This window comes from Xenopus laevis, chromosome 2L, assembly GCF_017654675.1.
Source record: "Xenopus laevis strain J_2021 chromosome 2L, Xenopus_laevis_v10.1, whole genome shotgun sequence".
Lineage (NCBI taxonomy): Eukaryota > Metazoa > Chordata > Amphibia > Anura > Pipidae > Xenopus > Xenopus laevis.
The window spans coordinates 91,395,891-91,421,218 of NC_054373.1; the positions used below are offsets into that span (position 1 = coordinate 91,395,891).

The following is a 25,328-nucleotide window of genomic DNA, read 5'->3' on the forward strand; positions in this document are numbered from 1 at the left end:
TCATGGGAAAAGCTAGCAGTGAAAGCCTTGCTCTTTATTGCAGATGCAGTGTTTCGGGGCATCCGCAATAAACGAGCAAGGCTTTTCCTGCTAGCATTACTAATGATGTGCCGGTGTGTTCTTCTCCTACGTTGTATTTGAGGCTATCTATCTATCACTGAGCACCTGGAATTTGCGGTTATTTGGACGGCCAGGATGCGCGAGGGTAATTCTCCTTTTTAAAGCTAATGGCACACAAGACGCAGCCGCTGCTTTTCTTCCCCTGCGCCCATCTCCTGCTCCATGTATTGGTCTGAAAATATGTAAAGGCCTATTGACTCATTTTTGCTGTCGAGAAAAGAAACATGAGCTTTGGGCAAAAAAATATGACAAAACTCAACAAACTAGTTTACTTAAGAAAAAAACACAACAAAATATCCCACTGTTGATAATCAATTTTTTTAATTCATTTTTTATGAAGCTGGAAAATATCCCATGCTTGGTCACTTGTCCTTCCATTAGAAAAGTCTGTAAGGAGCAATTCTTTTTATATTTCTGTTCTTTTATTCCCCTGTAAACTTTTTTTAAAAAAATGAAGAAAGTTGTTTCCATTGACCTCTATACAAGCTTGCCAAGCATTTTTTGGCGACTTTTTTCATTAATAAATCCCTACGATATAAGTGTATAAGTAAATGTGAGAGATAGGTGCTAAATTGATGAAATGCAGTGCCCTAACAATCACATTTTATATTCTATCTCGTAGTAAACTGATCAAATTTAATGGCTAAACTGATGCTATGGACAAGTGCACTAATACAGTTTTGTAAATGAGCCCTCAAGTATGTGTATGTCTTGGGGAGTTCTCTGAAGATTAGAAATTTGTATTGTATATAATTTTTTCATAATAATGTGAAGAATCTCTTCTACTTTATAAGGGACCTTAAATTGCTCCCCTCTGATTTCTATTACTTGTGAAATTCATTTGATTTGCTACCACATACAGTGAAGAACCAATCTGTAATTGGGTAAATTTTTGTATTTGAGTTTGTATTAAGGGTTTCTGTTTAGACTGGTTGGGCTATGTAAGGTCAACTTTTTCAGGTTTGTGTAACTTTGGACCTTCACCTCAACAGTTCAGTGTCCTTTTACTAGAGGGTGAGGGGTCATAAGGTGAGATGGGGGAGGGAGATATGCAGACCAAGAAAATAAAAGGTATATAACAAATGTAGAAAGGTACTTTCAGTGTGATTTTGGATTTAAATTGTATCAGCTGTACCAGTTGTTTGTCTGCAGCAACAGACAAACAGAACAGAAAACAGAGAAGATGTTCCCTCTCCTTTGAAAAAAAACTCTTTTGAAAGTATCTAGTAATGATACGATAACTAATAAAGATAAATCTAAAGCAACTGGACTTTCTGAATAGTCTTGAAAACATTTCACCACTCATCTGAGTGGCTTCTTCAGTTTTACCACTCATCCGAACAGCGCAGATGAGAGGTGAAATGTATCTAAGGTTACTCAACAAGCCCAGTTGCTGCAGACATTTCACTTTGGGAAACTGTATATCATGAGCTGGAAGAATAAACACATATCTGTTGGAGGATGCAACAACATTTTCCCAATACAGAATATTCTAGCGTTGGTGTGATTTAATATCTCTCCACCAGGGCTGGAACTAGGGCTAGTCAACAGAGGCAGTTACCTAAAACACAATGGGGTGGGGGATGCAACTGGCTCGTTGAGCAGCGAATCAACTGCAATCTTCTGTTCACTAACTGTATAACCTAAACCATGGCATTTACTGCATATGGACTATACAGGATAATACAGAGAACAGGCTATGGCAGGGATCCCCAACCTTTAGAACCCGTGAGCAACATTCAGAAGTAAAAGGAGAAAGGGAGCAACACAAGCATGAAAAATGTTCTGGGATGCCAAATAAGGGCTGTGATTGGCCATCTAGTAGCTCCTATGTGGATTGTCAACATACATTGAGACTCTGTTTGGCAGTACATCTGGTTTTTATACAACCAAAACTTGCATCCAAGCCTGAAATTCAAAAATAAACACCTGATTTGAGGCCACTGGGAGCAACATCCAAGGGGTTGGAGAGCAACATGTTGCTCCCGAGCTACTGGTTGGGGATCACTGGGCTATGGGATACCCAAGTTCAAGTTCCACTTAACTGTGTGTCTCTTTTGATTTGCACATTTAACATTCATGGCCAAGAAATATGTACAGGGTATGGATCCGTTATCCAGAAAGCTCCGAATTACGGAATGGTCATCTCCCATATACTATTATTCAAATGATCCACATTTTTAAAAATGATTTCCTTTTTCTCTGTAATAAAACAGTACCTAGAACTTGAGCCAAACTAAGATATAATTAATCCTTCTTGGTAGCAAAAACAGCCTATTGGGTTTATTTAAAGCTTACATTATTTTCTAGTAGACTTAAGGTATGAAGATCCAAATTACGAAAATATCTGTTATCCGGAAAGCCCCAGGTCCAGAGCATTCTGGATAAAAGGTCCAATACTTGTATAAGGGCATCTCTGCAACATATTAAGTGGGAAAGGCTTTTCACAGGTTAAACAAAGAACAAAAATGGGATGTCTTAAAAATGCTGCTTAATAAATATACATTTCAGTTTATACCCCTTACAAGCAAGGAATGTTTTTGCAAAACAAAACCTTTGTGGTTCGATAGAAGTGTTTGGTGTTGAGGTGGATACGAAAATACATGCTTTTAAGGCAATGAAGTTAGCAGGGACAGCTGAAACATTGATTAGTTACAAGGAGACCAATAAATCATACAACAAAAATTCAAATGATCCACATTTTTAAAAATGATTTCCTTTTTCTCTGTAATAATAAAACAGTACCTTGTACTTGAGCCAAACTAATATATAATTAATCCTTATTGGAAGCAAAACTAGCCTATTGGGTTTATTTAAAGCTTACATGATTTTCTAGTAGACTTTAGGTAGTAAGATCCAAATTACAGAAAGATCTATTATCCGACCCCAGGTCACAAGCATTCTGGATAACAGGTCCCATACCTGTACTTTCTTCCACTTTAGCCCTTTAGGTGATAAATAAGGAACAGTAAAATCTGCTTTCATAGAATTGGTAAAGGTTAAAGGAGAGATAAAACAGTTGGTTAGATTCTGGGCGTGGGCATTAAAAGTTGGATTTGTAGACTAGAGATGTATAGAGTGGCTGCCTTGCTTTCTTAGATTTTAATGTCAGTATCATCTTTGCCACTATTGCTCATGACAGTTGCAAGTTGAACATTCGTTAACATTGTGCAGTAGCTTCTGCCAAGTGGGTTCCATAAATAACCTGTTATTAAAGTCTCTGAGGTTCCTTCCTCTGGACATGGTAGGCAGAGATGTTTAGAAGGAATACGATCCAAAGGCGGGTAATAAGATTTGAGCAAACCATTTTCTTAAAGTGATGACTTCGCATTTGACTTGTTCAGTTGTGTACTTGCCAGTAAATTTCTTTTATGAATCCATTTCTAAGGGCACATGTTAACAATGTTAGAGGGAATACTCTGTGAACCCTATGCTACTTGTTTTGTATTATTTCGCTATTTGTGTCTTGCATTTTGTATATTAAAATGACACCTAAAATTGGTGCTCTACTCTTACCAGGTATACATAGTATCTTTTTCTTGTCTTGACAGATAATTCTTCCGCAGAGCATCTAGCTGAGCATATTGTAAATCTGACTGGGGCACATTTATCAATAGTGGGCACATTTGCCAGTAAGCAGTAATTTATGGCAACCAATCAAATTGTTTCATTCATTTTTCTACTTGCAGCTGACTGAGGAAAGCCAATTGCTGATTGGTTGCTATGGGTTAATGCCCATGGGCAAATTTGCTCAGTGTTGATAAATAAGCCCCACTATGTGAAAATTACTAATTACCACCAGTTCATTGAATACATGCATGGGGAGGCTAAAGAAAGGGGTAACAGGAATACTGTAGTTTGTGTGCAAATCATTTAACCTAGTAACTTGTATCCTACCAAGGGTATTTAATATATCCTACATTACTGAAATTATTTTACCTTTATTTTCTGTAATCGTTCTGTCTACTGACCTGCCAGTGATTCCTCGACAAGTGGGGTTATATACGCCACAAGGGAAGAAAAGACTCACTGAGTGTGTTCTAATTGAAACCAGTATTTGCAGCCTTGCTAATTGTCCCTGAGTTCTAGGGACACAGTAATTAGCTAATAAAAGAGAAAAAGGAACAAAGAAAAGCCCAGAGCTAGCAAAAACTTCAGGAGAAATTGCAGAGAAACAGGGCATAAGCTGCAGTGTTATCAGAGCAAAATGTTCTATTGTACATTAGGTCAATAACAGTCATGCTGGTCTGTCCCATATGTAGATATGTTTTGTGCCACAGATTTCTGCTGGGTACTTGCTTTCATTTGGCACACTCTGTCACTCTGGTTCCAGTTTAGTCCCCTAGATAAAACCCCTGGATAAAACATACCAAAGTATTTTTTTACTGTCCTCATAAACAAGGCTTTCTTTTGTCCAAACTTGCTTCACACATCTACTGACTATAGTCGGTATAATATCACTTTGCTGTTCCTCTCTTGGTTTTTCTATACACAGCAGTGCTGCATAATATGTTGCTGCTTTATTAATGTTTATTAATAGTAATGGCAGTCCCTTCTAGATCTATGTAAATCAAATAAAAATTAATTCCTACAGACCCCATGTATACAACCTCTACATAAATATCTTTACCTTAATAACTCTCTGTTATGTTTCATAACAGTTTTCTGTAATGACTGCAAAAGTATTTTGAACATGTATTTTCTCCGCCTTCAGCAATGCGGTGATCGTTAAGGGGAAATTATGAGATTCCCTGGTAGAGTGGTAGATGATGTTGAACATCAGTACATTTCTGCAAATTTATGAAGGACCACAATTATATGAACGTGAACACATGTATAGCATAGCCCCAAACATGTAAAAACTGAAAACAGGGGCACAACTGACTGCCAAACATGCTCATTTTGTAGCCACATCCCCAAAACACTACTCCCAATGAACAAAAACTCTTTATATACTGTTGGAATGGCTGTACCAGGAGAAAAGAATCTCTAGATGCACCAGCATTTTATGACAAGCACACTATGGTCCCCACATTATACAACATATTGTGACCCCTTGTATTTCATTAGACAATCTGGTCCCCAAGTATTTCATGACACGGTGCAGCTTTCAATCGTTTCATGACAGACCCTATGGCAGCCCCTCCCCAATCAGTGTGTCTCATGCTTCTCATCTCCAGTTGGGTGTGGATCACTTTATATAATGTGGGTATTAATGTAGACTTTAAGACTGGAACAAGCACTTTGGAGCAGGAAACATTGCTGCAGGAATATTAACAAGTGGGACAAGAAGTCAAAATTGGGACTGTTCCTTTATATTTTTACATAGTCAGGAAAGCTTTGTAATAAAATGGGAGATTCAGGGCCATTTCAGGCCCCTTTGCTGGAATGAGGAAGCCATATCTATGAGTGCTAGTGCAGACAATGCTATTGCACTAGAAGAACCAAAACTCAGATTTAAAAAACCGAATTTAGCTCTTTAAGTTATTGAGAGGGGCTTTTTGCCACCCCAGGTAACTTGCGCTCTGCTGCCGCCTGAGGCAGGTTTGTCAATTTGCGTCATTGGTTCAGCGCCCCTGGGGAGAATGACTTTACAGGTCACATGGTCCATAGGAAGTAATTTCGATGAAGGCAGGGTTAGGGGTCATAGCCGGTTTTCAAAATAACTCATCTCTAGCTGTGCAGTGAATTCTGGAAGTTAAAAAAACATCAAATCTGTCAATTTATAATTTGCAGGTGACTTTTGGATGGTTCTACGTTTAGTCACAGCGATTAGCTTTACTTCTTTATCATAGATATATGAAAACATTGCTTGTATTTGCAATTGAAACCTTTGTATTCTTCATTTCAATATACTTTTCAGTTGTTAAGTGGAATGTCAGAGATTCAGAGAATTGCAATGAATGCAATACCTCAAAAGGTATTATTTATATACAGTACAAATTGACACAGTTAAGAACAACACACATACAGATATTTGATGGTTTGAATGAAGAAAATGAAACACTATTTTTTTTAAAGTACCATGTAGAGGTTTTGTAGAAGGCAGAGAAAGAAACCCTCTTTAATATCAATTACATGTCAGTAAAATTAACTAATACTCCTTTATAAAAGGTGGGGGGAGGTTCTTTAAATATTTAGCTACTTTTTGTTTCACTGGAAAGAACCTTTTGTAAGAAGGTTGGAACTCGGTTTGGAGGAGGACAAGATGACTGTTGAGGATGAGAATAAGATGGCCTTGTGTATGGGTGTAGATATGGTGTACTGGGTTTGAATACATTTTTTTTTACATTACTGACACATGGAAAGCTTTTCGATGGGGTTATAAGGGAAAATATATTTAAATACATTGAAAATTACAGTACAGTGTACTCTTTTAAAAAAAATGGCATTTTATTATTGAGCCATTGTGTACATAGACTAGAGTAGCTAGTCTTAACTTACCATGATTTACCTTCCATTTTCCCAACTACAGTGCCATAATATGCTCATTATCTGCTCATGGATAGGCCTTCTAGCTGACCACTGAGCTGAAGCTGAGGTCAGTCCAGAGAAAACTCCTTTTCCACATATTTGGCCTGACCACAGCTTCAGCTCCACTCTGTGTGAGCGCACCCAGGCAGTTTGGACTCAAATCCAGGGAGCAGGGGCACTGAGCAGATCTGCTTCTCTCAGCTTGCAAAAAAACACAAGCTGTCAACAGCCAGAACCTTCAGCCTGTGCACCCATAGTCTAAGAGTAATGTAATCTGTTAAAGGAAATCTAAACCCAAAAAACAAATTGATGTGAGCTTACTCAAGCACTCTAAGCACCTTTTTCGTTTACAATAATTTTAAATTTTAAATGGTTTCTGAGATATTTCCATTTTTATACTGGTAAAACAAGGCTGTTGGCCCAACTGTGCTTGGAAAGTAAATAGATAGGGTTACTGACACTTTTAAGGAGAGCTGTTGAGCTCTAAACTTGCTATTAGCTGTCTGAAACTGCTTATATCTCAGAAATGATTGTAAATTGAAAAAGTGCCTAGAGCCAATGAATAAGTTTATATTTGTTTAGGTTTAGATCTAATTAAAACCTACAAGCTGTGGCATACATAGATAAAGCGGATACAAATTATAAAATGAAGGAAGATAAAACCGACAAAGATGCAGTGAATATACAGTAGCATGCTCTTTTTCTTTTTGTTTCCATTCCCTAGCTCCTTAGTGCTAATTGCCAAAAATCAGCATGTGCACTGCATACCAATCTAACCCTAGCTTCCAAGATGTATTTGGCAATCTCTGTGGGGCAGTTGGGATCTCTGTAGTTGTAGATTTTAAAATGCACTTTTCTTTTCCTTTAAAGTTGTATATTTCCTGTCTCCGAAGCTTTGGGACAAACCCATATGTGCCTGTGCTGACTAAGGATTTTCTGAGGAAAGGGGATTCTTTTTACACACCAATAAATCCACTTCTCTAAATCATGTCAATTCTCTTAGGACATGTTCAGTTTCTAATAAATGGGAGGTGAATTTTTAACATGTTGTGCCCTTTCAGTAGGGGCATTTAGGGCTCTTACACACTCTAACGTTCCCCTGTGTTACGATTTCTTCCATTCAGCTGCAGGGGAGCGCAGGAGTAGACACATTCAATTATTGTGAAGGGGTCTGTACTCACACAGACGCATGTAAGCGGCAAACGCAGGTTGGGACGCAGCATGTTGCATTTCACCTGCGTTCGACGCTTCTTATTGTTTACCTCAAAAATTATTATATTGTTTTTTTCAGGGCAACAGCTTTTCACATATCTGTGTAATTCAACATCTAAAACAAGTTATATAGCAAAACTATTTTTTTTAATCATATAGAGAAACATAATGTAGATGTTGTTTTATATGCATGAAAATAAAACTAATTTGGCACTACATGCCACGAGCATGCTGATAACAAATATGTATAGTTTTTTTGGAGATTCCTTACTTTGTAATTCTTAAAAATCCATAGCTGTGCACATTCAGATTTTCAAAGCATGACATCAGAAATAGGCACACTGTAGATTTTCAGATGAAAAAGGACCCTAACAGTAATCCTATCAAACTGTAAATTTTTGCTTAATTCAGAATATATGCTAAAAACATTCTTTAAAGGGGTGGTTCACCTTTAAGTTAACTTTTAGTATGTTATAGAATGGTTAATGCTAAACAACTTTTTTATTTTTTTACAGTTTTTTATTATTTTTTTCTTCTTCTGACTTTTCCCAGCTTTCAAACTAACCCCATTTAAAAAACAAATGCTATGTAAGGCCACATATGTATTGTTAGTGCTACTTTGTATTACTCATCTTTCCATTCAGATTCTTTCCCATTCATATTGCAGTCTCTTATTCAAATCAATGCATGGTAGCTAGGGTAATTTGGACCCTAGCAGTAATTTGGACCCCTGAAATTCTGGAGAGCTGCTGAATAAAAAGATAAATAACTCAAAAACCATAAATAATAAAAAAGGAGAACCAATTGCAAATTGTCTCAAAATATCACTCTGCATCATATTAAAAGTTAATTTAAAGGTGAACATCACCTTTAAAGCATTTCCGGCATTTCCGGTACCTTTTATCAGGGTAAATTTTTACTAGGTGAAGTGTGATTGTATGCAAAATTACATTCATCAAATTGCAATTCACTAAAATAATAGAATGTACTCATACTGCTTGATGTTTGCATCTTGCACCAAAATGCTGAATACAACCTCTTTGCTTTATTTGGTGCAAGTTTCACAGTACAGTACAGGGCCCCAACACTACACGGACGATTTACAAGGAAGGCAGCATCTGCTTTCGACAGTCGTGTCGCGTCGGATCATCCGACAATGCATTCACTTTCCTTATTTCCGTTGCATCCGATTTGACACCTGCGTTTTTGCGCAGCATGTCGGATCGCTCCAAAATCGCCCGTGTAGTCCTACCCTTAGTGTCAGAGCCATTAGTTATTATTCGCTAGAAGTAGCTATGTACTTTAATGGGCATAAATTATACCCACAGTACACTTGCCTTGCCTTGAGAAAAGCCAAGGATGCTGCCTTGACAGGGTGTGAGAGCTTATGCATGCTTTGTACAAACAATGTTACCAAATGGGTCTCTTTTTACTAAATGCTAACATTTTCCTTCAATGTGTGCAAGATTAGGATTTTACTAAAGCTATACAGTGGTGTGTTGGGGTAATATGTATAGCCACAGCTACTTGCAACTTTAGCCTAAAGTACAGCATTCAGCAGGTCTTGATAAAAGCAAAAAGTCTTATTTATACCTAGTAGCTCAATGTTCTGGTCCCAAAGAGTGACCTTTCTCAAGGTAAACAAACAAATTTTGGTTCTGTACATTACCACAATGAATTTTAAATGAAGCAACTCAGATGCAGTTGAACTGCAGACTTTCATCTTTAATTCAGTGGGTTGAACAAAAGACTGCATAAAAATGTGAGGCACTAAAGCCTTTTTTTAACACAATCACTCAATCAGGGGCTCATAAGTAATTGGACCAGGGGCTCAAAGGCTATTTCATGGGCAGGTGTGGGCATTTCCTTCATTATGTAATTATCAATGAAGCAGATAAAAGCCCTAGAGTTGATTTGAGGGGGGGTGCTTTTATGTGGAAGATGTGTGTGCTGTGAGCAAACAACATGCGGTCAAAGGAGCTCTCCATGCAGGTGAAACAAGCCATCCGGACCTTAAGCTGCAACAACAGAAAAAACCCATCTGAGAAATTGCTACAATATTAGGAGTGGCAAAATCTACAGTTTGGTACATCCTAAGAAAGAAAGAAAACACTGGTGAACTCAGCAACGCTAAGAGACCTGGACATATCTATCTATCTATCTATCTATCTATCTATCTATCTATCTATCTATCTATCTATCTATCTATCTATCTATATATATATATATATATACAAGATCATTGGTTATAATAGGATCTTGGTGATGCAATTTCTCTCATATGACTCACTGGAACTTGTGTATTATAATAAAGTACCCCTTTTGCAAAATATGAGGATATTAGAAGTCACCTCGGAGTTCCATGACCTGTATTTGGTCATGGAAAACTCTGTAAGGGCTCTTACAGACGAGCGTTTTTACCTGCGCTCCCCTCCGTTTTTCTTCGTTCAGCCGCAGGGGAGCTCAGGAATAGACGCATTACTTTTTTTCCAATGGGGCTGTACTCACACAGTCGAGTATAGGCGCTGAACGCAGGAAAAATGCAGCATGTTGCGTCTCAACCTGCGTTCGGCGCCTACACGCGCCTGTATGAGTACAGCCCCATTGGAAAAAATGTAATGCGTCTATTCCTGCGCTCCCCTGCGGCTGAACGCAGAAAAATGGAACGCAGGTAAAAACGCTCGTCTGTAACAGCTTTAACTTACAATATCCTTTTAAATATATATATATATATATATATATATATATATATATATATATATATATATATATATATATATATATATATATATTCATTTGTGACATTTCAAAATACATTTCTATGAGATCTTTGGAAATGGGTCAGATTATATTTTATTTCCACCAAATTCAGTAGAACTTGGGGGTGATCATTCCGATCTTGGGCACAGGGCTGTTAACTATTTCTAAAAATGAAATCATGTCTGAAGTAAAAATTGTAGGGGTAAATGTGAGAAGTCTCCCAATGTAACCCAAGTCAGAAACATCTGTGCCAAGACCGAGTTGAATTGCCCTTTGGCTTTTTGAGTGTGTCATGAATGTGAGTGTGGCAGTGATAGAAACTCTGGACAGAGATCTGAAGGAAATAAAAAAAGAGAGTGACTCTGAGATCTGTACTTGGCATATGTAGTGGTATTTCTTGTAGAGCTTTGTGTAATCCTGAGCAGGTGACTCTGGATTTAAATTTTTCTCACCCTTCAGAACTTCTGAGAAGTGCTACAAATGTTTTTAATGCCTCCTTACTAATCCTGCAAGTGTCTTCAGGAGCCAGCCTGTAGAACCCTAACATAACCCTTTCAAAACACCCTCTCTTTCTTAAGGCTATGGCTTAGTAAGTTTATTATTAATTAAAATGTGAGCACTGGGTAGGGATTTAGGCAAGGAAAGCTTACTTAAATGTATATGAGGCAAACCCCCAAACTGAATTCAGCTGATATAGACTTGCAACTAAGATTAAAAAATGTTAGTCTACTGTTCATGCACTAGTCGAAAGTTAGACTTTCAATAATAAACTTTGTGAATGACCTGACTGGGGGTGCCTAATATACAGTGAATTTAGCTTCCCTATAGTTCTTATTTTATCTAGTGAAATGGGCTTTAATAATGCATGTCTCTTTTAAAGGCAGGTAATGTGTTTGAGTTTGTTCTGCTGAGGAACTGTGGCTGCGGCTGGGTGAACTAAATTAACACGTTTATTGAACAGGTTGAAGAGTAGTAAGATGTTAAAGTGGACCTGTCACCCAGACATAAAAAAAAGTATAATAAAAGTGCCTTTCAAATTAAACATGAAATCCAAATGTGTTTTTTTAATAAAGCATTCATAGCTGTTGTAAACGCATTTAAAAATCTTAGATGTCAATCAAATATTGTCTGCCCCTCCTCTATGCCTTAGGCATAGAGGTGGGGCAGGCAATTACTTTCACTTTCCATTCAGCACTTCCTAGATGTCACTGCTCTCCAAGCATTCGCCCTCTTTCTATACCATTTAATTGTGTAACCTGTGAATGGGGATGGACATCAGGTCCCCCATTCTGGTGCACAAGATTCTGACATGATGCAAGGCTTGCCTTAATAACAGTGTCCACAAAATGGCTCCTGCCTGCTTGCTATAATTGTGAGTTCCCAGACTGAAGGAAACAATATTCAAATAATTTATATAGTGTAATTAAAGTTTATTTTGCTTGACAAACGTGATAAAATAGTATTTGTTTTCTGGTGACAGGTCTCCTTTAAATTGTTTTGGTTGGTTGGTGCTGGGTTTGCTTGAGGTTGAGGTAGTTTTATTACTGTAAGCTTTTGAAACTACCCACAAACTAATGATTGAATGATGAAATCAGGGAGAGTGCTGACAAGGAGGGGGTTCACAAGTTCCCTCCAAACTCTGGAGCCATCTTTTAATACACTTGGCATACCTACCCAGTCCCAGATCCACGCACAATAGGCACCTCTGTTTGCATTTTATAAATCACATGACTACATGATCTCTTTCTACATTTAGAAATGCTGGTTAAGGGAAAAAGCCTAAAAAAAATTTGGAGCATGATTCTGACACTCCTCCCTACATTGTTCACAGGTTTAACTGCTTGTTACTTGTGGTACAGCTTAAGAGCTTTATTCATTTTTCTTAGTAAATTTCTGTTATTTAAGGTATTATCTGGTGGTTTAGGAACCATCAGAGCTGCACAATATGTTGGCGCTCTAAAAATACATGTTAATAATAATAATAATAAATTCTATACAGAGAAAGCTGCTATGTTTTGGGGATCCATAATCCAGATACCCATTTTCCAGAATGTTCGAACGCAGCACGACTCCCTGCAGTATATTATTTGAATAATTCAGAATTCTTCGCTGTTCATTAGCAATAGTAAATATAAGTCCTTGTAATTAAAGTTAACTCATCCAGTATAAATCCATCTTCGGTATCTTGCTTTAGATTCCATGTTAACCCTTTCGCAGCTGCACTGCATGGTAAGTATTGCAATATCTATATCTGCCACACTAGCAAAGCATGCTTTTAACAGATGCATTATTTATAATGAAATTGTCCTTAGTGCAAGACCCACTAGATAAGGGCCCTATGTAAAAGGTAGGTATTTCCATCCTGTATCCAATTCTTTTCAATGGTTCTGTAGAAGGAGCTAAGTGTGTAACCTCTAGCAGCAAACTGCAGGATCGTGCAGTTGCGCAGAGTAATCAGTATAGGAGTGTGTGAGAGGGGTCCCTGGAGGGTAAGTGATACTACCACAGGAGAGAGGTGTAAGTTAAATTGGTGTTCTCCCCCCAGGCAGCTGTTTGAGATTGTGCTGATCCAGTAAAGAGGAAAGGAAATGTCTACCCCCACCTTATATTTTCACGTCATGCAATTTAAAATATAGAAATACTGCATACACAATTGTGCATTCATTTTTCAAAATATATTCATTTCACTTTAGCAAATGGGATTATATTCATGCAGTTAAGACTGAGGATAGCTAGAGGGCAGTGGTTACACACTTCTGAACTATAGCCAACAGGACACAGTCACAATTAGATGCTTCTCATCCTGCATTTAAACTACTTGTACCTACTTGCTGGCAGAACATCTTTTATTGGCATGCCTTTTTTGTACCAAGTCCTTCAACTTCCTATAATCTAAAACTGAGTTAAGTCTTACTAGTCTTACTAGCTTTCTGTCCTGTTTAACCACAAACATGGAGAAGAGGTTGATTTATACATAACATTGTACATCCTTCTGTTTCGTCTGCCTGCATGTGAGATATGTGCCCTTAGCACAAAAACGTTTTTGTAATAAAGATTTATGGACAATATATATTAGAAGTCATCCCTTTATGTTTGTTAAGAAACAGGAAAGAGAGAGCGAAAATTGTGCTTTCTCCACCAGAGATGCGCCCCCTGACCCCCCTCCTTGTGAAAGCTGCCTGTGGCCCCTGTGAAGAAGAGTTGTATCAGGACAATATATATCATATTTCATAGCTAAAAACACCCTAACTGCAATGTAATATTGCCTTTTTTTATCAACTCCATTGCAGTTCAAAAAAAATGTTTGTTTTCACAAAATTTTGGCAAAGCAAAACACTGATAGTTTGCTCATCACTGTCACATAACTCTTGTCCCAGTGCAGCTTAAAAAACCAAGCTGCTTATTACCAAAACACAATACACTATAAATCAGTTTAATCAGGAACCAACTGACCTGTGTCTGATATTTTCCAGGTCAGAATCAATCTCAGGACCCTAGAGCTGTATGACAGCAGTACTGGTGCAGTTTGGGAGGATGGAAGGTGGTCTATGGATTGGAGCATTTTCTTTATGAAAATGCCATCTGTGATCACTAATCCTGATTTGATTTTTGTTCTTTCTTAATATTTATTTCTATTTATTCTGTCATATATACATGTTTCAGTCTGCCATTAAAACTACATGGCTAATAGAGCAAGTAGCAACCAAAAACCTAAAAAAAAGAGCAAATACAAACTATCCACCGTCTCTCCCATATTTGTGGTGTCCCCATATATTAAGCAAAGTAACTGGTTATTTGTATTGAGTCTGTATGTTAAGGTTTCAAACAGACTCAATTATTTCTGCTCTATAAGATTAAAATAATTTAAAATATATGGAAGGGATAAAACAAGGGCCTGCTAGAAAATCTCTTGTGCTGTTATGAAAAAAAAGTGATGGATTCTGTGACTTGAAGTAGCTCTGCATTCCATGATGGACCATGAAAACAGAGGGACTTCAAGTCCCAGCATCCACATGGATCCACATGGAATAAGTTGAGGGAGGGATTGAATATCCCTTCCAGCCTAAGGTGGATGTAAGGAAATGGTCCCTTTGCAGGGCCGGAATTAGGGGTAGGCAGAAGAGGCACGTGCCTAGGGCGCAAAGGCAGAGGGGCGCCAGGCACGTACCTCTTTGCGCCTTCCCCTAGTTCGGACCATTTTGTGCAGACCTTGCGGCATCTGTTCTCTCGAGTGTGCGCTCTTTGGCACATGCGCACTCTCGCCTCACCGTCTCTTGCTACGTCTCGCGATTGCATAATGGTGCGGCCTCGCCGCTCTTCTGCGCACTCACGCTTCCTTCTTCTACGAATGTGCGAGGGGCGCGACGTAGTCGACTGGGTTGCCTAGGGTGCCCAGTCAACTTGGCCCGGCACTGTCCCTGTGAATTTAGAGACAGACTTTTGGATATATTTATTAAAGAGTGAAATTAGAATTCACCACAGTCAACTAGAAGGAAATCTCATTATTTCACTTTATTTCAGTCAGGTTAATTAGACCTGAATGGTAAGATTATGTGTGAAAAAAGAGGTATAGTATTTTGAATAAAAATGTATACCTGGTATAGTTTTTATGCTTAGTCCATCCTGTGACCATATCCACATTATTGTTGGCATGTAGCTGTTTTCATTCGAGGAACTTCTTGCATTAGAATTTATATTATAATTATAATAGTTTCCAAAATCACTACTTTGTGAGAATAGAAAGTATACGGTTAAACTCCCATTTTAAATTTTCCAGGGGACAAGAAAATGGTGAACTAACTTTTTACTATTGCATTGTTTTACACTAAGATGCCTTTTTTTTACTGTTGAAAAAAACTTTTCACATAGCTATACCTGTCCCCAGAAACAGTCCTGTTGTTTTCCTGCCTCCTTCATTCCATAAACAAAGCTTCTTATACAGAGGGAATTGCACTTGTTTGCCCATGGTCTTCATTTGTCAGTCATGCTTGGCTAGGGGTGGTCCGATCCTCTGGTAGGATGAGCAGATCTGCACAGACAGTATGTTAAGGTGTCATTGGCTCAAATAACACTGTAGTTGGAGGTGGGTTTAGGGGAAAAAGAAATGCCTGTCCTTTAGCAATAGTGTATGTAGTGTCTGTATCACTAATATATTTTCTGTAATATTTTAGCATTAAATGACATTTTCCATTATCAAATGTTGTAACTAAGCCTGTATATGTGTTTTGTGTTCTAGGGACCTTAGGTTTTGTACTCCGCTAGGGCGGGGTCTTATATGAATTTTGTTATATTTATAATCTCTGATATCACAATAATAAATTGACATTTCAAAGTTGTTCTGACATATTCAGCAAAGCCCTTACATTTGCCAAGGTGACTAAGTAACATTTGAGGCATTTTTAGTACATATTCAAGCAAAAACCTCATCTCCAAGTGCAAAGAATAACATCAGGAGTTATTTTGTGTGCACATTAACACTATTAACAAAAGATACATACTTCTTACAACTTAAGCTGGCCATAGACGTGCAGATATACCTTCAATATCGGACGAACGATCGTGCGGTGCAATCTCCCGACCTGCCACTTACCTTTCAGATCAAATAAAGTAGTAAAAGAACATATCAGATGTTCTGCCCCTGACAGCAATCGTATGAAAGTTATGTCCGACAAAAGCTGTTGACATTCTCTCACTGATATTGTCAGATCGGCAATATATGCAGAGATATTATCGGTAGCCGTCAGAAATTTTCTAACCATGGCATGAAAAATGTATGGACACTCCACAAACGGTCCGAAAATGGTACGAAACAAAGACTCGTACAATCAAATCTTTGCGTCTAAGTGCAGCTTTACCCATATCATAAGTGTGCTACTTCAGCAAACTCTGATAAAAAGTGTGCACAGATGCAAGTTGTTGAGATTGCTAGTTATCAGGTATGGGACTCGTTATCCAGATGTTTACAACCTGGGGTGTTGTGGATATGGGATGCATCATTCCTGAATTTCGATCTCCATACCATAAGTCTTGCCCCAATAAGGATTAATTATATCTTATGTGGGATGCAGTAAAAATTGTAAATTATTTTTAAATTATTTGATTAAAATGGATTCTACGGGAGATGACCTTTGCTTTCATTTGGAGCTTTCTGGATAACTGATTTCTTGATAACGGATCCCATACCTGTATATATTACATGCAATGATATGTCCCATTCTGGTGTCATTATTACTTTACTACTTTTTGTCTGCTTGGTTCTGGAAATTATGCCTGAAATATATGTATGGCAGCTTTTGTGCTCTGAAATACTGTATCATGTCAGTTCTTGATTAAGTTAATTAAAAAAAAAAGTAAATTGGACCATCGCATAAATTAATTACTTTACTTCTTTAGGACCAAGACTTTGCATTGTATATATAACATAAATTAAGCACTATTATTATCAACTGTATGTTAGTATCTGTTGACTTTTATCGTTACAGATTCTTTTTGGTGTTCAGCTGCCTGGTGCTGTCTGTTTTCTCCACTATCCCTGAGTATCAGCACTTATCAAACAAAGGCCTCTTCATACTGGTAAGACTTTTTTTGTTGCACAATTACTGTCCTATTGAAGCTGTCTTTTCAGTTTTTGTTTAGGCCACCTATAATGGAGCCACCCAGATGGCCTGGGAATTCCAATTACAAATAGAAAGTCAGGGACATAGCAAATAAAGAGTAAATATTAAATTTTGGAGAAGTTTCACCAAAAATGATAACCCCCATGTCGCTAATTTACAAACAGAGGCTATGACAAGTTTTGGAAAATTAATTTCGCATTTGTGACAATTCTCCTCAAACTGGCATGAATTCACATCTCTTTTGCAGATGAAATTTCTCCAGTGAATATTCTCTTTAAGAGCGCAAGAATACATTTTCACTATTTCTTCAGGTTCAGGCTAGTGAATTGCCATTTTAAAGATAGAGCAGCTGCATTTACATCTTATATCTATGTCACCTTTATGTCCATGCTCATTTTCCACATATGTAATTTCTTTATGGCCAAAATTGTCTAGTAAATTTTTTCAGACTAAAATTGTATGGGGGAAAAACACTGGTGAATTTTTACAGAGAATTTACACCAGAAGAAAATTTACAGAATTTCTCCTGTAGCAGTGTACTAAAGATTTTTAGTCGAAATGAGATGTGTGCTATCTCCTCTCCTCCACTCCAGGCAGTTTTCTGGATCATTTGTTTTTTGACTGCCACCTGAGCAGTACGGAATACAGGAGAAGTGGTGGAGCTGGTGGCCGGAGATGGGGAAGCAGCAGTGGGTCAGAAAAGAGCTTGGCATGTTGTATAGTGACACATACACACACACATGTGTTTTTAAGTTATAAACAGTTAGGTTTGGCACCATATGCTGTTTATATAGTGAATAAAGTACCCCCTCTTGTAAAATATAAGGATATTATAATTTACCGAGGAGTTTCTTGACCATGTAAAAACACTAGGCCGAAGGCAGAGTGTTTTTATACAGGTCATGGAACTCTGAGGTAACTTCTAATATCCTCATATTTTGCAACTGGGGGTACTTTATTTATTATAATACACAAGTTTTAGTGAGTCATGTAACAGAAATGACATCAGAACTCACCGTTTATAACTGATGACATCAGAACTCACTGTTTATAAGGATATAATTTACAAGATATTCATGGCTTTTGTGTATTATAAGAATATAATTTACACTTTGGGCAATAGGAAAATGATCATACTGCAGCTTATACTGTTTTACTATCTTTCTTTTAATGGAGTTATTAATTATTTCAATCTAGATGAGAATGTCAGACCAGTTTCACATTCAGTGTCAATACTTTCCCCTTTCAAGTCATAATCCTTTTTTTTCTTATTCTGCATATTCACACTTTTCTGATCCTTCTTTTATTTCAGTTTTATAGTTTTATAATCATGGCAATTTACAGATTTTGCACCTGAAGTTTCTTTTTTTGTTCTCCTGTGGTTGATTGATTCTTATTGGGGGTTAAAAGAATGTGGTTGCATTCTGTGATCCAGGTTTTCATTTTAGGAACTGTTGCCCTTCCCATTTGGGAATGTTAACTTGCTATATTCCAGTAAGTGCTAACACTTGTATCATACTTACCTTATTTTCCTTTCTGGATAACTACATGTCAGCAGGTTTCCTTTACTTTCCAGTAGTTTTATAGAGGTGTGCTACTAGATGGCAGATCAGGTGGTGGTGGGGGGTTGTTGGGCTTTTAAATCTTTGGGGAGGGTCTGATGGGAGCAGTGGAATGGAGCTATACCCAGTGAGTGCTGGCATGATGTTGCAGAGAGAAAAAAATCCTTTTTTAGCAAAGTGTATATTAACTCATGACTATGAAGGATCTGTTGTTTAACCCTTTAAGTGCCATAGATTGTAGAATCTACAATCTATGGATAAAAGGACTCAAGTGCCATAGAACGGCAACACTTCCTGGTTGGGGAGCAGAAAAGTTTCAAGCCACTCACTCCGTCCCCGCTTGTTCCCCAGCCTGTAGGCAATGAGCAGAAGTGTGGAATGAGTGGCCCCTGGGGTGCGATCGTCCAGGGGTCCTAAGGCAACAGCAGACACGTGGAATCTATGTGTCCTGCTGCTGCCCGCACTTCCAGGACCCCCAGCGCTGCTTCCCCCACGGATCCTGGGCAAAGACTGCTTCCTCCTCTTTGGGGGACCCTCTCCAACTCCCCCAGGTGGATTTTCATTCCAGGTTAGTGTTATACACACACAAATACACACTTGCATTCACACTTACACACACACACATATATTTTTGGGGGATCTGGGAGTAACACATTCAAAGCACTCACACACACTTGCACATGCACATAACACACAATTTGCCAAGTGTAGACACACATATACATACTTATACAAATGCATAATCTGTTTTTTTTTGCCTGAAAGCTGTTTTTCCTAAAAATCGTTTTATTGCCATTGCAAATAGCGTATTCGATAACTGCACTGCGGAATACATTTTGTATGCAATTTTGGTGCATTTTTAGCCATTTTATTGCATCATTAGCTATATTGTTGCATTTTCATCTCTGTGTAGGTGTTGTTCACTTTCTGTCCATAAAACCTATTTGGTCAAGCTAAAATATACTGTAACTATTATATAACTGTGATAATGACTGCTGATTACACTAGGCGAAAAATATAAAGCAATGCTATTACTGGTTTTTTTTTGGATTTCAGTGATTTTATTTAATTTTGCACTGTTCTTTGTTACTTGTTCTTGCCCATAGAAATTTTGCTTGCTATATATCGATGGCTACCTCTATACACCACATAGTTTGGTAAATCTATGCATATCAAACTGTTCAGTAGACCCCTGGCACTCATATTTAGGATGTTTTTGCTGGTACGTTATGAAATGTAGGGCATGTAATGGGATAAATTAAAAGATTTATGACAATTTTCAGAGATTTCATGAAAACTGCTACATTTAGTATAGCTTTGCAGTTTGGTAGTTTGCAGTAGAAAAATATATTTCCACATTTCAGATTGGGCACTAAAGTGTTCAGTAGAACCCTGGCATTCATATTTAGGAAGTTTTATGCTGATATGTTATGAAATGTGTGCCATACAGTGGGGTAAAATGTGTACTTTCTGAAAATATATGGTTCTCTAGGGTCTCCATACTGTTAGGGGGTTTTATGGCACATAATACACATACCGGGTACTTATATTGCAGTAGCCAGAGTGTCAGCAGTGGGTGTCTTTGTACACCACATAGCTTGGTAAACCTATTCAAAAAAGCCATCAAACTGATTAGTGGACCCCTGACATTCATATTTAGGATGTTTTTTCTTGGTACCTAATGCTATGTTGGAGATAAGATGCTAGAAAGTGGCAGTTTTTAGGCAATTTTCAGCTATTTCATCATAACTATTCTGTGAACGGATTGTGACTCAGTATATTGGTGTAGAAAGACATGGTTAACCATTTGGATTTGCCTGAATTTGTACAAATTGTTTGGGTATTTAGAGCTCCAAATCTTGTTCGAGAAGTGGAAATACACAAAGACACTCCGGTTCTTCCTAAAAAAACAGTTTTCCTAGGTAAACTAAAAATCCCCCCAGAGCACAAAATGTTCAAAAATGTCTGCAAAAGTGCAAATGAGATGCAAAATTCTACTTACAATTAAAGGGGGTCAAAGTGTTGCAGTTTATACAAATTATATATTTTTAGTGGTATTTAAGATATTAGCAGTTTTAGACATGCTGCTGGGTGAGTTCATGCCAAGTGTAGAACTCCGTCATTCCAAGATATTATCATTCAGGATGTTGCATTCAACTAGGTAAGTAATTGATTGCTATTTACATCCTGAAGTACAAAGCTGTGCTGATAAACACAACATGACTTTGTTTACTCTGTAATGAACCCTTCCACTTGTTCCAGCCTGCCCACTTATGTCTGTGCCACAAATCCCTGACGTCAGGAGTCCTTGCTCTAGAGACAAAGTCTAAATAAAGAAGTCCTTGTGTCTCTCCTTTAACTACAGTTGCCTTTTTTTTTTTTTTTTTTGAAAGGTGAAGGCGATAGCAGAGAATACTTTGCTGATGTTTGGAAAACGAGACATGACCAGTAGGGGCAAATCTTGAACACCTCTCGCACACACATATGCATACTGCATCTTAACACTAGCATCATTTAGATTATCTGTAGATATCTGCATTGTGTCTGGCTAAAGGTGACCATACATTGAAAGATCTGCTCGTTTGATGCTAAATGAGGGGATCTTTCTCCAAAATGCCCACCGCCACCTTGAGATGGCTGATATTAGGATGATCAAAATGTTTGGCTGTGGAGCCAAACAATCAGATCACTATAACAGGGATACAAGCTATCAGATCAAGGACAGCATCAATGTGGTCCTCGTCCCAACAGTATTTTCATACCTACCTGATTAACATCTTGACTATTGTCGGCCAGGTAAGCCCTTTGGCTGGTTTTATTGGCCCGCATATGGCCACCTTAAGTCAAATTCTGTATGTTTATTTACATTTGCGCTTTGAATCTATCTGTCCTACATTTTTAATATGTAGGGTGAGGGTGTTCTATGTGGTGGCAGCGAGGATGGAGGGCTTAAAAGGCTGTGTTGGGTGGAGAATAGAGTTTAGGGAGGGGAAAAGGATGAGGAATTACAAGTCAGTAAAATACCGTCCGGGATGGCAACCCTAGATAGGACCCAACTAGCCCCCCATATATATATAACTTTCAGACGAGTATCCGCACTCCAAAGTCAATCTTAATAGAAGGAGGTGTGCCGGGTAAATCGTGTATACACCAATAGTTTCCAGACCAGCACTCCCTTTTGTGTAAAAAACATAATCTTTTATTGTTGCATAGTATCAATGCCCAACGTTGCGGTCCCTATTGGGACCTTTTTCAAGGTATCATCCTTGAAAAAGGTCCCAACAGGGACCGAAACGTTGGGCATTGATACTATGCATTGATACTATACAACAATAAAAGATTACGTTTTTTACACAAAAGGGAGTGCTGGTCTGGAAACTATTGGTATATATATAACAAGTCCCAAAGGTGCACTCCGTTTCCTGTGTAAATGCCCGGGTGCCAGCAAACATATAATGGTATATCTGCAGGAATAGCGACACTCACGGAACTCCTCTGAAGCTTAACAAATGTGATACTTTATTGGAGTCTCCAATAATATATATTATATATGTATATACAGTATATATAAAATATATATATATATATTAGAGAAAGCTAAACAGAAGGTTCAATCCCCCACCACAGTGGATAGATCTACGAACCCCCTAATTTTATCAACCTGCTTCAACAGTCTTTCAAAACCTATTGCTAGAGCCCTTAGATCAAATTGGAATATAATTATGGCTGATGACCGTTTGAGACAGCTATGCCCTAGACCGGCAATGGTTGGGTATCGAAGGGGCTCTAATCTTAGGGATCTCCTTGTCCATACTCATCCCGTTAAAGCTTATAAGAAAGAAAAACAGGAGACGTCTTGGCTATCTGCAACTAAAAAGTTGGGATGCTTTAAATGTCCATCCTGTCTGCCTTGCCGATATATGACTCCCACAGACAGCCTTGTACACCCGAGAACAGGACATAGATTTAAGATTCGTCATCACATTACTTGTACAACTACCCATGTTATTTATCTAATTACTTGCCCGTGTGGCTTGTCATATGTCGGCAAGACAGATCTTATGTTAAGATTACGTATGGACGCCCACCGTTCAGCTATCAATACAGCATACAGGGATTTAAAGATTTAACCTGTTGCAAAGCACTTCTTGGAAGCTGGACATAGGTTACCTATGTTCAAATATGTAGCAATTGATCATATCCCAATGCCCAAACGAGTTGGTGACAGATCACGTCTTTTACTACAGCGGGAACATTTTTGGATAATTTTTGGATAAAAACTTTAGGCACTTTGACACCCGCAGGGTTAAATGAACATTGTTCCTACAGCTGCTTCCTTGAACTGCGATAGACTGCTACTTTTGTTTTATATGTATCTTTTCATTTTTTATTTTTGTTTAACATTCTTTTCATTTTGAATTTTTGTAACTTTCTTTATTGTCATGATGATACAATGTATACATATAGTGATACAATTTTTTGTAGCACAGGAGTACTAATCTTTTCACCCTATCCTGTGTAACTTGAACCAATTCAATGATAAAGGTTGCAGAACACAACCGAAACGTTGATGTATAACCGATGTAAATGCTTTTTGTATTCTAAATAAATCCTTTGGAGTAAAGAAGATACGGTGTGCATGCTACTCTCTGGTCCTATATATATATATATATATATATATATATATATATATATATATATATATATATATATATATATATATATATATATATATACACACACATACAGAAAAATGGTTTCATGAGTCAGAGATATTCCAATTTTATGTCAGACTTCCAAGTGTTGTGGAGCTTGTCAACAGGCTATATATATATATATATATATATATATATATATATATATATATATATATATATATATATATATATACCTCAAGGCAGCATACTTTTATGAATGTGGAATGGAAACAACAAAACCAACAATGTCATCAAAAAAAAAAAGTTTAGGACTATCCAAGCAGTATTAAACTAAAAAAAAGAGAAAATATTAAAGGAGAATTCTTTTTTTTTGCAGCAGTTGGTTGTCAGGTAGTCATTGAAAGTTACATCCAATATATCTAATGGGGGGGGCTTCTTATATATTAGATATATTAGAGCTCATTCAAATAACTGATTCCAGTACAACAAAATCTAGCAAAATAACTGCCTTTTGTACAAAATCTGCATGTAGAGAGACAGGATTTCTGGTGATTTTAATAGAGTGAGCTCTAATACATCTTCTAGGCAAAAGGAGCCCCCCTATAAGATATATTGGATCTAACTGTCAGTGAATATCTGACACCCAACTGCTGAATGAAGTGAAACAGATGCTGAGAGAGGAATAGTGAAGATAAACTTGATTATTTCAGAAACAGTACAGAATGTTTAATTGATTAATTTGTAATACATTGGGGCAAATTTACTTAAGGGCAAAGTGACTAATGCTGGCAAAAATTCGCCAGCGTGACGTCATTTCGGGACTTTGCCAATTTACTAACGGGCGCTGTTGTAAATTCGCTAGCGAAGGAGATAGACTCTAGCGCTACTACGCACTCTAACGCCAGGCCAATTTTCGCTCTGGCGAATGAACGTAACTATGCAAATTCTCTAAGATTGGGATTTTAATGAACGTTACCTCTTGCGCCAGACTTGCCTTCGGCACCTCAGACCAGGCTAGAGTACATAGGAGTTCCTCAAAAAAAATTGAAAAAGTTCCAAAAAACGCTGGCGACTTTTGAGTTTTTCAGGGTGATAGGCTGCAAAAGATCGTAAGTTTTTTTAAACTATACACTGGGCACATGTGTAGGGCATTATAACAACTCTATTTTCTTTTATTAAGTTTCAGTGGGCTTGTAGTAGTGTAATGTATTTGCTGCAACATATACGTCCATTGAATTTAACTTCCCGCCGTATGCAAATTAGCCAACGCTAGCGCAACTTCGCTTTGCTTGCTGAATTAACGCTAGCAAAACTTTGCCATTGTTCGGCGCCCTGGACGCAACTTTGCCTTTTAGTGAATTATCGTTGTCCTGGCAAATTTTCGCCTGGCAAAGTGTGGCGATGTGAGTGAAGCCGTTGCTGGCGAATTTCCAGAGGTTAGTGAATTTGCCCCTTAGTGTACATCATGCAGTAAACTTTTTTCTTCAGTTAACCTGCTTCTTTGGTGTAAGAAGAAAAAAGATTTTGTAGCCAGCAGTTGATAGTAGTGATAAGTGGATGAAAAGGAAGTTAACATTTGCCACATTGTTAAATTTAAAAGCTATTATTACATTAGGACAGTGGTCCACAACCTCTTTTCCCCGTGAGCAACATTCAAATGTAAAATGAGCTGGGGAGCAACACAAGTATGAAAAAAAAATTCCTGGAGGTGCCAAATAAGTGCTGTGATTGGCTATTTAATGGCCCCTATGTGGACTGGCAGCCTACAGGAGACTCTGTTTGAGAGTACACCTGGATTTTGTGCAACTAAAACTTGCCTCCAAGCCAGGAATTCAAAAATAAGCACCTACTTTGAGGCCACTGAGAGCAACATCCATGGAGTTGGTGAGCAACATGTTGCATTGCGAGATACTGGTTGGAGATCA

The 25,328-nt window shown here is 37.8% G+C and overlaps 1 protein-coding gene across 3 annotated transcripts in view; it reads left to right on the top strand.

The window, feature by feature from the left end:
• LOC108707508 (potassium voltage-gated channel subfamily KQT member 4) overlaps positions 1-25,328 on the top strand; it is an 88,175-nt gene that overhangs the window by 33,917 nt on the left and 28,930 nt on the right. For all 3 annotated transcript variants that reach the window (XM_041582172.1, XM_041582171.1, XM_018245504.2), the window contains exon 2: positions 17,049-17,139. In XM_041582172.1, the coding sequence (XP_041438106.1) occupies positions 17,049-17,139 (91 nt within the window). The remainder of the gene's footprint in view (positions 1-17,048; positions 17,140-25,328) is intronic.